This window comes from Durio zibethinus, chromosome 10, assembly GCF_047325235.1.
Source record: "Durio zibethinus cultivar Kanyao isolate XHJ-2024 chromosome 10, ASM4732523v1, whole genome shotgun sequence".
Lineage (NCBI taxonomy): Eukaryota > Viridiplantae > Streptophyta > Magnoliopsida > Malvales > Malvaceae > Durio > Durio zibethinus.
Window position 1 is genome coordinate 6,738,317 of NC_143171.1, and position 15,705 is coordinate 6,754,021.

Here is a 15,705-nt window from a genome sequence, read left to right on the forward strand (position 1 = left end):
TTGTTACCTTTTGCATAGGGATGGCATCGGGTCGGGTTCGGAGCGTGTTTTACTTATCCCGAATCCGATCTGATTTTATGCTTTAGCATACTCGAACTTGATCTTACCCGATTTTTTTAATATCCGAACTCGATTCAACCCAACATAATGTAAATAGTACCCGACCCGAAATTAATAAAATATTATTTTTTAAAATATAAAATATTATTTTTTAAATATAAATATTTAAAAATATTATTATATAAATATATATAATTAATTAAATAAAAAATAATTTTTTATATAATGTCGGATCGGGTCGGGTTTCAGGTATATCCGACCCGACCATTCCCTAACTATATCCAACCCTATCCGACCCGAAAACCAAAATTCAAAAAAAAAACCCAACCCTATGAGGTCAGGTCGGACCGAAACCCATCGAGGACGGGGTTGATTGCCGTCCCTACTTGTGCAGGGTGCCAGAAAATATTTCCTCTTAGCCCTAAACCCAACTAGTATCCATGGGGTTTTGGTTTTCTTTTCTTTCATGGTTTTTGTGCTCTCTTGTTTTCAAACCCTAAGTTGTTAATGTTCTGATGACTTCCAACTTCCAAGCAGCAGCATTAACATAGAAAGAGAGAGGGAAACAAAATTTGAGAAGAGATTTGAAATCTTAAGAGATTATATGATGATTTAAAGGTAGCATTGGATTTCTCTTGTAGTGGGCAGCATCTGTCACCTCAAATAAACAAGTATGTGAACCACATTAGAATTATTGATTTCATATTTCCAAGCAAAGTTGCAATTGTTCTGACCTTGTTAAAAAAATATTTGGCTATTTATGGTTCAGCCTTTTTATTGTCTTTTGATTCAAAGGAGACAGTTCAATAGATACCCACAAAGTGCCCCAATGAATCTAGTACTACCCATCCTTCTTTTGTGCATATTGTCTAATTTGATGATTTTATCTATCTTCCAATTTTCATTCAAAGGCAATTATTATCAGAAGATTCAGCTTTGAACAAGCAAGGGTTCATATTCTCTTTTTCCACAGCCCTTGTTTTTGACATCATCACCACCATCTTAACCTAATTATTAGATCATTATATAAGTAGTTTAATAATTGAATGAATGTGATGTGACTCAATTCTTATACTATCATTGATCAATGATGCAACTAAGCGTCGAGGCCTTTGTTTTTAACTTCTTTTCTCAAATGGCATGGTTTGCCTCGTTTTCTGCAATATCCAAAACTCTGGCTTTCACAATGGTACCTTGAAGGACAGCTGCGTTGGGGTTTTTATATGCCTCCTTATAGGGTGTTACCCACTACAAGAGCACATCCGAGCCTCGGTTGGATTCCGGAATTCCTTCATTCAGGGCCATCTAATATCAATCACTGTCGGCATTATCCTTCTGTTAGTCTACCCCATCTGGTCAATCACTGGTGCTTTACTTTGCCAAGCCACAGTGCTGAATTGCTCCGATGTTGGGCTTGGGTCTTTGCTGGATCAGGGCCAGAAATGAACCCAACAAATGATATTCTGGTAAATTTGATAAATGTGGAGGGTAACGATTCAAGCAACAAAATAAAAACCCTAACCCTAAATCACTTTTCGCCTATAAAAGAAAGACAGGAGAAGAGCTTCTATCCCAATTTTCGCTATGGTGTCGTTTCAAATCCCATGAAGCTGCAAAAAAAGCTTTTTCATTTCTAATTTCCTCCATCCCTTCCTCTTTAGTGTTTAAATTATTTTCTTTGTTTCTATCAATCGGGGTTTTTCTCGTTTTCTTTAACTTGATGAATAATCAATGGTGGATAATGAGGGATTTCTCTGTGATGATCGAAAACGATGACGAGTCCGATTCTTTTCCATTCTTTCAAATCGTGACGACAAATCGAGGCATTTGTCTGAGAGAAATCCATCTTCCTTCTTTATTTTTGGTATTTTTATTTAAAAATAAAAAATCATTTTTTATTTGTAAATTGAAAGTTCTCGAAGGCATAATGAGGATAAATTTATGAACCATTCTGATTATTGTGATGATCAATTACCTCCTACTCATTCTGAATGCCTACAAAAATATAGAATTGTCCTTTCCAATGTTTTTTATTTTGATTATTGAAGTAAATGTTTTGGGGAAGATATTTGTAAGAAAACGCAACTAAGATTTTGGTTTAGGGTTAATGAGGATTACCTGTGATTTACCTTTCAACAAACTCAGCTGAATTTGATATAATTTGATCCAAAAGATTTGAATTTGAGATGAATTTTATGTTTTTGGAGCAGCGATGATTAAATCAAGTTTAGGGTTAATGAGGGTTTACCTTTGATTAATAATAAATAAATTTCAAGCACTTCTGAGCTGCTCTCTCTCCTCATTGAAAACAAAATATTTTTGAAAGTTAATAAATCAGAAGAATTTTATGTTTTTTGGACGAGGACTTTAGGAAGAGGAATTATTCTTAAATTGCATGACTGATAACATTTGTTAAACCAAATCAATTAGAAATATTTTCATTGATATAAGTTTCTGTAACCTATATGTCAATAAGGCCTATTAGTTCAGTTGGTTAGAGCGTCGTGCTAATAACGCGAAGGTCGCAGGTTCGAGACCTGCATGGGCCATGATTTAAATTTTTTCAATTTCAAAACTGTAAGTTGGGCCTGGAAAGTTTCAATTTCAAACTGGAACTGCCTTCAAATCCTTCAGTTTAAGTAGGCGTGGAAAGGAAATGGAATTGTCTATATTTGGGCTTTGAACTTTTTCCATTTTAGATTACTCTTCAGGTCCATTAAAATCCAAGCAAATTCAAGGCTAGTTTGGATTACCTCTTAAAGGTATCCGGTGGAGCAAGGACGAAAGAAAGCAACTTTTGTATGGCCTGAGCAAAACATTTAAATCCAAGGCCTAAGAATCCCAACTTGCTCCACATCATCATCCACTCTGACAATCAGTATCTTTGTCCCATTTGAAAAAATCGCCATGTGGCACAATCTAAAACCAGAGACATTACCTTCATTCCACCAATAGCAACACCCCTTATCCTAATTCCTATCCCCTTATCTTACACCAATGCCACCAAAATAATTGCCATAAAATTTCCCCACTCCCCTCTTGTCTCAGTAAAACAACACTCCTCTTTGGAGGTTCCAAGTTTCCTGACACAAACACAGATAGGAAGTGAAGGAACAAAGGGTTTCAACCATGGCAGCCTCACTACAAGCAGCAGCAACCCTCATGCAACCAACAAAGTTTGGTGTGCCATCTAGGACCAGCGTGCAACTCAGGTCTTCCCATAGCGTTTCTAAGGCCTTTGGTTTGGAGCCTGTTGGTGCTAGGCTGACTTGCTCTTTGCAAACTGACCTTAAGGAATTGGCTCAAAAGTGTGTAGATGCTACCAAGTTAGCTGGTTTTGCTCTTGCTACATCTGCTCTTGTTGTCTCGGTATAGTTTGTTTTTCTTGATTTCATTTCTGTTTTCGAGTGGTTTGATTGTTTAGTTAGCAAAGCATTGTGTGGGACTAAGCTCAATTATCACCTCAGAGGCTCAGACTAAGTTCAGTTATCTATATTGTTTGTCTAGTGTCCCCTTCTGATTATTAGGGTTTGGTAGTTTACGTAGGACCTTAGGAGAAGAGCCCACTTCTGTGAAAATATTGAGCTTGTTATCGGCTGATGGTTATCGTAACTACAGTTAGTTTGAACCCTTTATTTTTTTAAATTGAGCAAATGAAATAGGGTGATCTGTGATGTAGAAAACAGTATCTAGTATTACTATATGCATGTTGGTTCTTAATTCAATGAAAACTTGTTAAATATTGCTCTACCTCCTGGCTCTACCTCCTGGACTAATTGAAGCTGATCTGTTTCGCATTCACCTTGTTGGACCATTTCCATTCTAATTTCAATTTTGATAAGAGAGAGCTTATTAGACTATGATCTGAACATTATGTAACAATAACTCGTTTCTTTTAAAGGGAGCAAGCGCTGAAGGAGTTCCAAAGAGGCTAACCTATGATGAAATCCAGAGCAAGACCTACATGGAAGTAAAGGGAACAGGAACTGCTAACCAGTGCCCAACCATTGATGGTGGTGTTGACTCATTTGCCTTCAAGCCTGGCAAATACTACGCCAAGAAGTTCTGCTTAGAGCCCACTTCCTTCACTGTCAAGGCTGAGGGTGTTAGCAAGAATGCCCCTCCAGAGTTCCAAGAAACCAAGCTCATGACCCGTTTAACATACACCCTTGATGAAATCGAGGGACCTTTTGAAGTATCTACTAATGACACAGTCAAATTTGAGGAGAAAGATGGAATTGATTATGCTGCTGTGACAGTTCAGCTTCCTGGTGGCGAGCGTGTGCCATTTCTTTTCACCATCAAGCAATTGGTGGCATCAGGAAAGCCTGAGAGCTTTGGAGGAGCCTTCCTTGTGCCATCCTACCGTGGTTCATCTTTCTTGGACCCAAAAGGAAGGGGTGGTTCAACCGGTTATGACAATGCAGTTGCCTTGCCTGCTGGAGGAAGAGGAGATGAGGAAGAGCTAGCTAAGGAGAACATCAAGAATGCTGCATCTTCATCAGGGAAAATCACCTTGAGTGTTACCAAGAGCAAGCCTGAGACCGGAGAAGTAATTGGTGTGTTTGAGAGCTTTCAGCCATCTGACACTGACTTGGGTGCCAAGACTCCAAAGGATGTGAAGATCACTGGTATCTGGTATGCTCAGCTTGAGTCATAGAGAGGTCTTGTATGAATGTGTTTATCCTTGGTTGAGATTTTGTAATTTGAAGGTGATGATAAACTTTGCTGTAATCCAATGAGAAGCACTGAGATTATTATCTTCTTTGTAAATGACTATGTTGGCTTCTTACAATAATTTTCAAAGTTCCTACTTCTGAAGGTTCCTTAGCAGACTCTTAACTCCCTGCTTGTACCAGAAGTGGTTACTTAACAAATTACCAAAAAACGCAAACAGAAGTTAGGGCCATTCAATTTAAACCCGAGAAGCTTTTTGCTGAAAGAAATGGCCATTTCATATTAGTTTTTGATTCCCCCCTGAAGCAATACATAAATTGTGAATCTTGGATGTTAGAATAGTGGAACTGGTTGATCTTTTGGACTCGAACTTGCTGTCCTTTCTTGTGCCAATCATTGTGCTATAAAAAAAAAAAAAGTCCTGATTTCAGTAATGCAACTTTAAGTGGAGTAATAAAATAATAGCATTAGCAGCCACTTTTTACATCTGGATCTGAATAATTGAGCCATTCACAGTCTAGGATAATACCACCCGCGACCTAGATCTACATATTTGTCCTCAAGTTTATTGCTTTCGGCCAATATTTAAGATTGAAGTGTTGAAAGAGTGATGACAGGTCACAACCAGGTTTCTAGCCTGTCTGTCATTCTCATCCAACTCTTAAACAATAAAGAACATGGGCTTAGAAATGATTGAGTCATGAAAAAGTCAGATTCATTTCATTGTTTTAGCTGTTCCAACAAGAAGTACAGATCAATCTACTGTATAGAATAAGGTATACGTATATAGTATAGTGTTAAATTAGAGATATGAATAATAAATAAAATAAAGCGCATCAAAAGGAATTGATTCTCTGTTAAATACCCTTTTGTGGAGTTCAGATCAAATTTGTATGGTTCAAATCAACTCAACTTGTCAAATCAAATTGTAGAATTTGACTTAAACATTAAATACTAAATTTTAATAAAAAACGTTAAACTCAAATTTGAAGACATAAATCTTCATTACATGATTTTCCTCCCATAAATGAGCTTGAGTTTAACATTGTTTCAACTTTGGGGAAAACTACAAGAAAACAAATTTAACGAGACATTTTTACATGAGATAGGAGAAAAATGAATATGATAAGGATGGGACATGAAAATTACGTCAAAGAGTGGGTAGCGGAAAACCCCGGAAATCCACGTTCGAGAATCAAAATGGAGAAAACCATTTGGCGAAAAGACTCTCGCCAAATGTACGAATGAAGAGAGAAGAAAGAATTGACCATAAAAACCATTAGAAAAACTTGGCTTTCTCCATGAATCAGCGTTACCATTACGTCCTTATCCTCTCTTTTCTCCTGTCTCTTCCGATTTCTTCTTCATAGGAAACAAAAACCAAAGCCAAAGGTTATATACCTTTCAGAATTTTCTACATTCAGCGTTTCTCTTCAAGCCTGTTTCCATTTTCTTTGGACTCTGTTTTTTATTGGGGTTTTTCTCCTTTTTTTTTTTTGTTTTTTGGGAAATTAGAGATGAAGAAACAGAGAGATGTTAGATGACATGAAGGATGATGGAGCAAGTGCCAGGGGCGTTGGGAACAAGCGCTAGCTTGGCTCTTCGTTTGGGACAAACCATTTTCTGCTCTGCGTCACTTCTCTTCATGTGTTTGGATGTTGAATTCTATAGCTACACTTCTTTCAGGTAACTCCCACAGTTTAAAATTTTGGTTTTTCTTTTTCTCTCTTTAGCTTTAATCTTCAATACTCATGTCTTTATTTCTGATATTTTATTGGAATTTAATCCATTGTCAGCTTTTAATACACTCATCTTCATTTAATATTGACTTCATAGCTGATTTCTGGTATCAATTTGGAAGCCTCAGGGGAAAACTACCGTAATCATGATCATAATCAATCTAGTAGACTATTTTGTTTAGGAAATAGGTTGATGTTAAGCAATCTTTAATCCATGTAAAATACCAGCTTTACCTACGTTGGGGAGAGCAAAGTTCTGATTCCTAGTGGTATCTTGGAAATTGTTTGAAAGGAAAGCCTTTTTAGGGGGTTTTGATAGAAAATAGATGAGGTGAAAATTTTGATAAATATAAAAGGATTTGAGGTTCAAAAAGAGTATTGGATTTTTTTGTATATTCATATGGTTTCAGCAGTTTGAGTACAATGGTGAGACATGCTTCATCTTAATCGTAAGAGTGTTGCTTATAGATATGACTGCAGAGAAAGGTGCCATTAATGACTGGAAGGGGAAAATTGTTGATAGAACTGATCAAACATTTCTTTTCTTTTCCATTTTGGTTGAGGAAGCAAAGGGATGAGACAAATGAACCAAATGAATTGTGTGCAATTTCTTTTTTGTTTTGGGTGCTGGGCCTGGGATATGCAAATATCAGATGCTTTCCACTGGTCAAACTATCAGGCTTTAGTGAGGATTATAATGTGTAGTTGATTGTGACTTTATGAAACTTGAAGTATTAATAATTAGAGTTATAAAAACCATTATGTTTACCCAAGGTACATGACCTGTTTCTTTTCTAGTTGTTGAACTTGACCGAAGAGGAAAACTTATTTGCTGATGAATTTTGTTCTTTAAGACTGGGTGTGGTTGTCATGGAGTTTTTCTTATTTTCATTGGGTTCAGAGTGAATTGTTTGTTACTTCTCCTTTCTCTATTGGAATTTCTAACTAGGTGAGTTGAAATACAAAAATGATTGACGAATTTGTAGTTCTGTGTCTGTATAATATGTACTATGTCGAAGGTATTTACACATGAAAAAGTCTCTAATTTAAGCTATTTACAATATGAACAAGTCACAAAAATGGCTGGAGTCAAGGAGCTCATCAAGAGCTAAATATCAAGGAGAATCAAGCCTGGTATCAAGGGGAATCAGGATAGTCAACAAGGACGATTGTAAAAGTTGTTACCAGGACTCTTTATGGATTTTACATGTTTTAGTGTTTATACTCTATTCCTTGGCTCGGGGTCCTTGTGTTTTGCATGTTTCTAGATAGATGAAACTAGATAATGAGGCACTGTCCATCTTTGTTATCTAACTTTTGTAGATAGGCACAACTCACCCAGATCGATCTTAAGATGAGGACTATAACTACTTTATATGGAGATTTTTGCACGTTAGAAAGATTGTTGTTCCAAGCTTCTCATTTCCAATTGTTTGCTAGGTTTGCTGTGTGCTTAGGACATAGGATCAAAAGTACCAATTTCTTATGACTTATCATAGTAAACCAATGGTTACTGCAGGAATATGGCATGTTCTCTTATCTGTTGCAATTTCAAAGCCTTTGCACTACTAACCAAAGCTGAATAGTAAAGAATAGCCATGATTAAAATCTTCTTGTTGTCTCAACTTGCCTGGCCTATGATGTGTTTGATTAATTGCAGGGTAGAAACTACAATGCTGGATTGCTAATTAGATGTAATTAGAATTACCTCCCTATTTTCCTTGAACCTTTTGCAGCTACTTGGTGACAGTCATGGGTTTAGTAACTCCATGGAGCATGTCATTAGCATTGATTGATGCATATTCCGTGTTTATTAATTGCTTACCACGACAACCAAGGGTTCTGCTGATCGTAGTTGTGGGAGACTGGGTATGTAACACATGTTTTTGCTGATCATCACCATCATATTATCCTTCATCACTACTTGATGGAAAATTTTGTGTTTTATCTGGTTGCAGACCTTGTCATTTCTCTCGCTGGCTGCGGCCTGCTCAAGTGCTAGTGTTGCAAGTCTCTTGGTCAATGCTGGCAACTCATATTGCCCAACAAAGTTATGTAGTAGATATCAGTTGTCTGCGGCTATGGCTTTCTTGTCCTGGTTCCTTTCCTTTGCTTCAACTCTCTTCAATCTTTGGCTCCTTCCTTCTTTGTAGCGTCTCAGCTACTTCCAACCCATTTTTCATACACAAAAACTTAGTAGGCAAATCTTGACAGTTTGATACTCAAATTAAGATTGTACAATGACAGTATTATATACAAACAACAAAATCTTCAAGGATCAAATTGAATTTCAATGATTTTGAATCAAGTTTAGTTGCCAATTCAGGCTTTATTGGCCTACCATTATCTGAGTAATACAATTTCAAACAGCTACCACCGAGACCATATTCCAATATTAGCCCATAAGAGGATGAGAATTGAGCAACATTAAGGACTGCATCCATTGGGCCTAATCAAGCCCAAAGTTATGTCTCTTTTAGGAAATTGTCTGCTTTTTCCTTTTAAAAACATAAGAACATGGAGCTTCCTGAAACAGAGATGATAAGAACAAGGAAAAACATGAATCAGAGTGAAATTCCTTTTTTTTTTTTTTTTTTGTTGCTGCTTTTAAACTTTGTTCAATTGATGTGTTAATGCACTGTTTTTAAGCAGTATACATGAACCCTAGTATTTAATATATGGTCCAAAACAGATTTGATTTGCTTTGGACATAAATGTGACAGCCATGGAAACTTCTACTTGAAGGCAATCCAATTTATATACTTATAAGTACCAATTTAGAATACTGTTTTCTTCATTGCAAAGTTTATATTATTTTTTAGATGATTGTGAGTATCATAATTAATTTAGACCAAGATATCAAGCAAAACATATGAATCTAAAACATAAAACAAAAAAGTTCCAAGTTTTCTTTTTTTTTTTTTTTTTTGGATAAAGTATGATATAAATGCTCTTAGCATTGCCCTTTTTTTTTTAAATCTTCTTCCATCATACTCAATATTATATTCATTCAAGAACTGCTTATAATTTTGATTATTACCAATGATTTGATTTGTTAAATATATCATATGCATGTGACGGCTGATTTGAGAAAGAGGAATTAATTCAAAAGTCTTTTTTTTTATATATATAAAAAGAGCTCAATTTGAAATAGAAGAATGAATAGTAGGTAATCGAATTTGAACCCCAGATGTTGTCTTTTTAAATATGATTGAATGAATTAATTGAATTAAATTTTAAATTTCATGAAAGAACTTTTATGAAAATGACAATGGCTAAGTTTATTTTATATTATTGATTCAATGATTGAATCAAAGATACCAAAGAGAATTGATTCAATGATTTGTTCTAATTAGTCTATCTAGCTGAAATTTATTTAGATTAAGTTGCTTAGTGGGATGTTAAGTTTAGGCCATTTTAATTATGAGTGAGATGTGTTTATGCCGGTTGGTGGGGTTAAATTTCTTTTTCAACTATGTTTTGTTCCAAATCCAATGGATTAATCCAAAACATATCTACCAAAATGTCACATTAAAAAAGGGATATGCCAAAGATTAATTCAATTCTTGTACATAAAAAGCCTTATTTGCATACTTTTTAATCATATACTTCAATCTCTGCATGTTTATACTCACCAAAATTCAATTAAGTTAATTTCTACATTTTAATATAGTTTGGATACACTTTTAAAAAAAAAATTCAAAGTTTTAGAGAAAAAAATTTGCAAGTTAGATAGTATTTAAATTTTACTTTTTGGATGTCATTTTTTTAAAATAATTGCACGATCAATTGAAATAAATTTTGGAGTATAATTTTCATTTTTTTTTATCTGCTTAAAGTTTAGACTCGCACGTTAGCTAACAAATAAATAATGAACCAAATAAATAAAAATTAAAGATAAAATTAAAAAATCCCATACAAATAATTTAACTTATTGGCAACACCTTTAGTTCATGTAATATATATTAAATTCATCATTCTGAAGCCAAAAAAATTTATTATCTACATAATCTTGAGTACTAGTACGGATTAGACAGGATATCAACCAAAACATGAATCTATTACATAAAACAAACGTTCCTTATTGGTGTATGGTATAAATGCATTGTTCATTGTCATTTAATTTAAAAAAAAAAGATCCTTGGGCATACAATGAACCTGTTCATGGAGTCATCCCTTGTAATTTTAAATAAATACCCAATAATTTGATTTTGTAGGAGAGAGAGTTGATGTTGAAGCATGATCTGAGATTTTGACCATGGAAGATCAGTCCCCTTAAGGGCCCACCAAATGAGCATGACAACCTTACATTAGCAGAAAAAAAAAAATGCTTCAAGTTCTGGACAAGGGAGGAACTTTGATGGCAGCGCCGATGGCGACCTTTTCAATGATCCCATGATTGAACCAATGATACTAACCGATAAAAGCTGTCCCGCACTGAAATCCCATTCAAAAATCTATATGATCTAGGTGAAATTAAATTAATATTAGATTTTATTTTAGTGTTTTTAAACCTAATAATTTTAAATAGAAAATAAAAAAAATAAAAATATATAATTTAAAATTTTAATAAATTTTAATATAAATTTAATAAAAACAAAAATTATGTTTCGTATTTTATACGTTAATACGAATTATGATATGATAAATTTTTTTATTTTATATATTTTTAATACGAAATAAATATAATATGAATATATAAATTTTTAGAGCTAAATGTTTTAGACGACGTTATTAGACTGTAATGTGTTTACGCCGGTTGGTGGGGTTTTATTTCTTCTTAGCCAACTATTTTTTGCTCATATAATCCAATGGATTAAGCAAAAACATGTATAAGACAATGTCACAGATCAAATCCTTGTCGATTATTAAATATTATCATTGACATTGTCTTTATTTGTGGAAGCTTCAAGCATGATCTCTCGAAAGTGGTTATTTTGATGGCTCATCAAAAAAAGTTTTAACTAAGCGGAAAACTTGATTTGGCCAAAATCTTATACTTACCATTGTTGGGCTAGCTAACTAATCTCAAATCTAAATGTAATTTATTATTTTAAGATTTCAAACCAATACGTTGATTAGGCATCTTAATGTTAGCCTAATTCATAGAGATTCATATATTGGATGAAAATTCTTCGTATTAAAATAATTGAGACTAATGTTAACTTAGGAGCTTTATTAAAAGTCATGAGAAAATATTCGAATACTTGGTTTAGTTGATTGATGCATGATTTTTTGTGTAAAAAAAAAAATTCCATTTTTTTTTTGTTAAAAAGATGGAAGAAATTAAAGAAAAATAAAAGAAATAACTAAGAAAGGGGAGATGGGGTTGCTTTGATGAAAGTCAAAAAAGGGAATATGAGGTTCATCCAATAAAACAAAGAAACGAATGTAGTTTAATGGAGAGGAGATTAAAGAAATGAAAAGCAATCGTGTGAGGCCTTTTTGTGAAGAGAGACTTTCATTCCATGATTGGGTTTCTTTTCTACTAGCTAGGATGAGTGTTTTCGGTGGATGGAGGAATGGGGGAGGAAAGGAGCCCCATGAAGCTTCATAGAAAGGATTGCAGTGGGACATATATATGTTCATTCCTCAATTATTAATATTCCTTGGTTTAATAAATAGATTGAAAAAGCAATAAGGGATCTTACTAACTTGAACTTGGATTACAAATATCAGTCAATGAGCATGGTTGGCACTTAAATTTACTCAGGGTAGAGTTTAAAAATAAAATTGTCTCAATGGAACAATTGAAATCATGCATTATATCATTATGGTAAAACCAAAACAAAATGTCAAATTTGATCTAATTGTTATGATATCCTTGTTTAAGCAGGATAAATTCAAAGCTTGAAATCTTTCTTTCCCTTTTAGACCAAATGAAGAAAGGACAAGTTGACAATGGCATAAATTTCATGACCAAGTGGTGAATTTATGCTCATTATAGCCTGTTGTATCCAATAGAACTCAAGTTTTTACTAACAGAAGTCATCCAACTCGTAAAAACATGGAATTTTACCTACTGGCATTAATCAATTCTAAGACTGAAAAGCTCTCTACTAGTCAGGTCATCTCACCCCATCACTCGTGCACATGTAAACGATACAGCCTAAAGCTAATTGAAAATCCTGACATTGTCCACGCTGCATTTTAACCCAAAAAAAAAATAGCTGCTTAAATCGCAAGATAAGGTAAAGGCCTAAAGGGCGCAAACAAAAAATTAAAATAAAATAAGGGACAGCGGGAAACAGGGACATGACATTGTTAGGGGTAAGGGGGGCTTAGGGTTGAACACAACCAGCAGCAACAGAACCAGATCAGCTTACGCCATCTCTTGTCGGATTGTTGGGGTTTGCTCTTTCCGAGGCCTTTCTGTTCCACATGTCTTTTCTCTTGCCTTGCATATTTGCATCCCCTAGCCCCCTTGGGAGGATTCTGTATTGCCACGTTTCTCTGTTCTTCTTTCCCTCTACTTCTCCAAATACCCTTCCTTTTCAGTATAACTACGTTTCTGTCACCTTACTACCACCAGCCACCCAATTTTCTCACGCCCGCAGTATTTCTCTAGGCTAAATCTCTCTAGAAAGCCAACTATGTTACAGTTTGATCCCATTAACAATTGAGAATTCCAACTTTATTAGTGCTAGCTTTTTAATGGTATGAGTTGAAGGAAGAAAAGAAGTAAGAACTTGAAGAGGAGTTTCTTGTTTCGGTTACCACTTACCATGACAGTAAGTTTTTTCACTTGCTCCAAATCGAACCCTCTGTTTAACATTTTTCATGTCAGTTAGCCATAAATGGAAGGTGCAACATTCAAGGGAGTTGGTATTAGGGATCAATTCCATTAAAAAGGGGGGAGGGGGTGGGCTTCTTTCTACTTCCACAGATCTTCACGTGATGAAACCCTGGCCTTTAGCCTTGATCGGGTACTTACAACAATGTACATCATCTCATTTCCACCATATCTCAATTCTCAATTCCTTTAAATCAGCAGTAAACGACATAGCTACATGAAGATAGCCCCTTACAGAAATTATTCACAAATATATAATATATCACATCTTTTAATGAAAAATGCTCTGCATATTTCGAGTTTCATTTAAATGTATAAAAATTAATAAAAATTGGTCGGGTTGATAAAGATTAAGTGATTGTAAAATTTAAATTTGGTTTCAATTTCAATAAACTTTTTATGAATAATTTATAAATTTAATTTAAAATTTTGCAAATATTCTAGTTCTGAAATAGAATAATTTCTTCACCTAAATTTTTAATAAAAAAATAAAGATTTAAGAATCATCAATTATAATTAAAGTTTAAATTAAGTAACGGTTATCATCCATCCTTTAAAAGGTTGAAATTCCATATCTAAACCTTTCCTTTTTCTATCTAATCTTTCTTCAATGTACGAAAGGAATATAAATCTTTTTATTTCAAGTTAGCGAGTACTGAAAGTGTGAAAAGAAAAACTCTCTCATAATCAAGGTTCAATTCATCAACAATAAGAAATCAAGATCCAAAGTATGACTTACTTGATTAAAAAGACTTTAATAGTACTAGATAATCTATATTAAAGATCCCCAGTAATAAAACATTAATGAAAAAATCTTAAAATCTTAAGTAAGAATCAAAACACAAATTTCCTCTAAAAAGGATTCTCGGCTGAAATGCCTCTTCATAACATGAAACAAACCCAATTTCACTACATGATATAAAATAGTGCAGTATTAACATAAACAAAAAACGTGTTAGCATTTACATATGATTTATGTGGAAAATATTGTAATGAAAATTGGTAGTACTATTTGGTGAGATGGAATGAGATCCACAGTGAAAAATGGGGAAAAGCAAGAGAAAGAGAGAAAGCCCAATAGTCCCTGTCAGCGTAATATCATCTTGAAACGAGGGTTGATGTGTTAAGGACACTGATCCTCAGCACTTGTACAACCTGTCACCAGCAACTTACAGGCTGGCAACCCTACGGTTCCCATAAAAATGCCTATTACCACATCACGACGAAATCCAATGTGGCAACCGGGTCCAAAATCCAAGGCTTCCCTTGTTTTTGGCCTCTATATAAACTCGCCCTCACCCACCTTCCTCTCCCCCCTTCATCAGCAGATTCCAGCTCATTCAAACTCAAAAACAACTGAGTTGAGTTCAAAAAATACAACATCAACATTAAAATCTACGAATCTGAAAATGGGTATTTGTAGTTCTTGCGATTCGACTCATGTAGCAACAGCCAAGTTGATTCTCCAAGATGGAAGATTACAAGAGTTTCCTTACCCGGTTAAGGTTTCTTATGTTTTACAAAGTAATCCCATGTGCTTTATCTGCAATTCTGATGAAATGGACTTCGACGATGCCGTATCAGCTATTGAAGAAGATGAGGAGCTTCAACCTGGTCAACTTTACTTTGCTTTGCCATTGAGTTGGCTTAAACATCCTTTACAAGCTGAAGAAATGGCTGCATTGGCTGTTAAAGCTAGCTCTGCTTTAATGAAAAGTAGTGGGGGTGAAAAATGTGGGTGCAGACGTAAAACGTTTACTCCTTTTGCGTTTTCAGAAGAGCCTCCTAGCCGGAAAGTTGCCTCCGCCGTCGGTGGAGGCGGTGGTGAGAAGAGCGGGAGAGGTAGGAGGAAGTTTGAGGCTATATTGAGCGCTATTCCTGAATAGAGGGGTTATTTTGGGAAATGAAGAGTGGTATATTTGTAAATATGTGATGATATTGAGGACTTCTTAGTCAAATCATTGGTAGAAATGGGAGGTGGTTGACCGTCATTCTGGATGTGTCGATGTGGTTAGCTTCAAGTTTAGAATTCTATTATTCTAGTCTCCCTTTACATTGTCCGATTGCCCATGTGAGGGTCGTGTTACGATTTTACCCCTGTTTGGGTCAAAAATGAATTTCAATATTCAATCATATATATATATATATATATATATATATATATATATATCTCTCTTTTGCTTTATTTAATTCTAAATGTTTAGTAACAAACAAACAAACCTTGAATTGTTGCGTACGTTACTCTCCGCCAAAAATAACTAAAAATGAAAACGAGATTGCCAATAATAAAATACAATTTGGTTAAACCATAAAAGGGAATATCCTCTTTTTCTTTACATGTAGAGATCAACCAAAATGTAACTCTAATTTCATAGATCTCAATCTTCTATTCCAAAAAATTTGTAGTAAGATAAACAAGCTTTAAACCGAATGTCT

At 34.7% G+C, this 15,705-nt stretch overlaps 3 protein-coding genes and 3 non-coding genes across 8 annotated transcripts; all 6 read left to right on the forward strand.

Annotated features, from left to right (window-relative positions):
* The first annotated feature begins 1,811 nt into the window (after window positions 1–1,811).
* On the forward strand, window positions 1,812–1,900 carry LOC149516393 (small nucleolar RNA SNOR75). The gene has a single exon (XR_016346052.1). It is a non-coding gene; the product is annotated as a small nucleolar RNA SNOR75 (small nucleolar RNA).
* Window positions 1,901–1,979: 79 nt separating this feature from the next.
* Window positions 1,980–2,051, forward strand: LOC149516394 (small nucleolar RNA Z105). Its single transcript, XR_016346061.1, has one exon. It is a non-coding gene; the product is annotated as a small nucleolar RNA Z105 (small nucleolar RNA).
* Window positions 2,052–2,535: 484 nt separating this feature from the next.
* TRNAI-AAU (transfer RNA isoleucine (anticodon AAU)) lies at window positions 2,536–2,609 on the forward strand. Its single transcript has one exon. It is a non-coding gene; the product is annotated as a tRNA-Ile (tRNA).
* A 452-nt stretch (window positions 2,610–3,061) lies between these two features.
* Window positions 3,062–4,833, forward strand: LOC111292198 (oxygen-evolving enhancer protein 1, chloroplastic-like). Its single transcript, XM_022884454.2, has 2 exons — window positions 3,062–3,429; window positions 3,962–4,833. Exons 1-2 carry the CDS (start codon window positions 3,190–3,192, stop codon window positions 4,718–4,720), a joined length of 999 nt encoding a protein of 332 aa, XP_022740189.1. The 5' UTR covers window positions 3,062–3,189; the 3' UTR covers window positions 4,721–4,833.
* Window positions 4,834–5,887: 1,054 nt separating this feature from the next.
* Window positions 5,888–8,784, forward strand: LOC111291982 (CASP-like protein ARALYDRAFT_485429). 3 transcript variants are annotated; one of them, XM_022884142.2, is made up of 4 exons: window positions 5,893–6,129; window positions 6,253–6,423; window positions 8,213–8,345; window positions 8,435–8,784. In XM_022884142.2, the coding sequence occupies exons 2-4, from the start codon at window positions 6,290–6,292 to the stop codon at window positions 8,627–8,629; spliced, it is 462 nt and encodes a 153-aa protein (XP_022739877.1). In that variant the 5' UTR covers window positions 5,893–6,129; window positions 6,253–6,289; the 3' UTR covers window positions 8,630–8,784. The 3 variants fall into 3 exon arrangements, with proteins under 3 accessions (XP_022739879.1, XP_022739877.1, XP_022739878.1); XM_022884144.2 differs by lacking the exon at window positions 8,213–8,345 and having other exon boundaries at window positions 5,888–6,129; XM_022884143.2 differs by having other exon boundaries at window positions 5,893–6,423.
* Window positions 8,785–13,823: 5,039 nt separating this feature from the next.
* LOC111293111 (uncharacterized) lies at window positions 13,824–15,406 on the forward strand. The gene has a single exon (XM_022885857.2). The coding sequence runs from the start codon at window positions 14,472–14,474 to the stop codon at window positions 15,153–15,155; it is 684 nt and encodes a 227-aa protein (XP_022741592.2). The 5' UTR covers window positions 13,824–14,471; the 3' UTR covers window positions 15,156–15,406.
* Window positions 15,407–15,705: the final 299 nt, after the last annotated feature.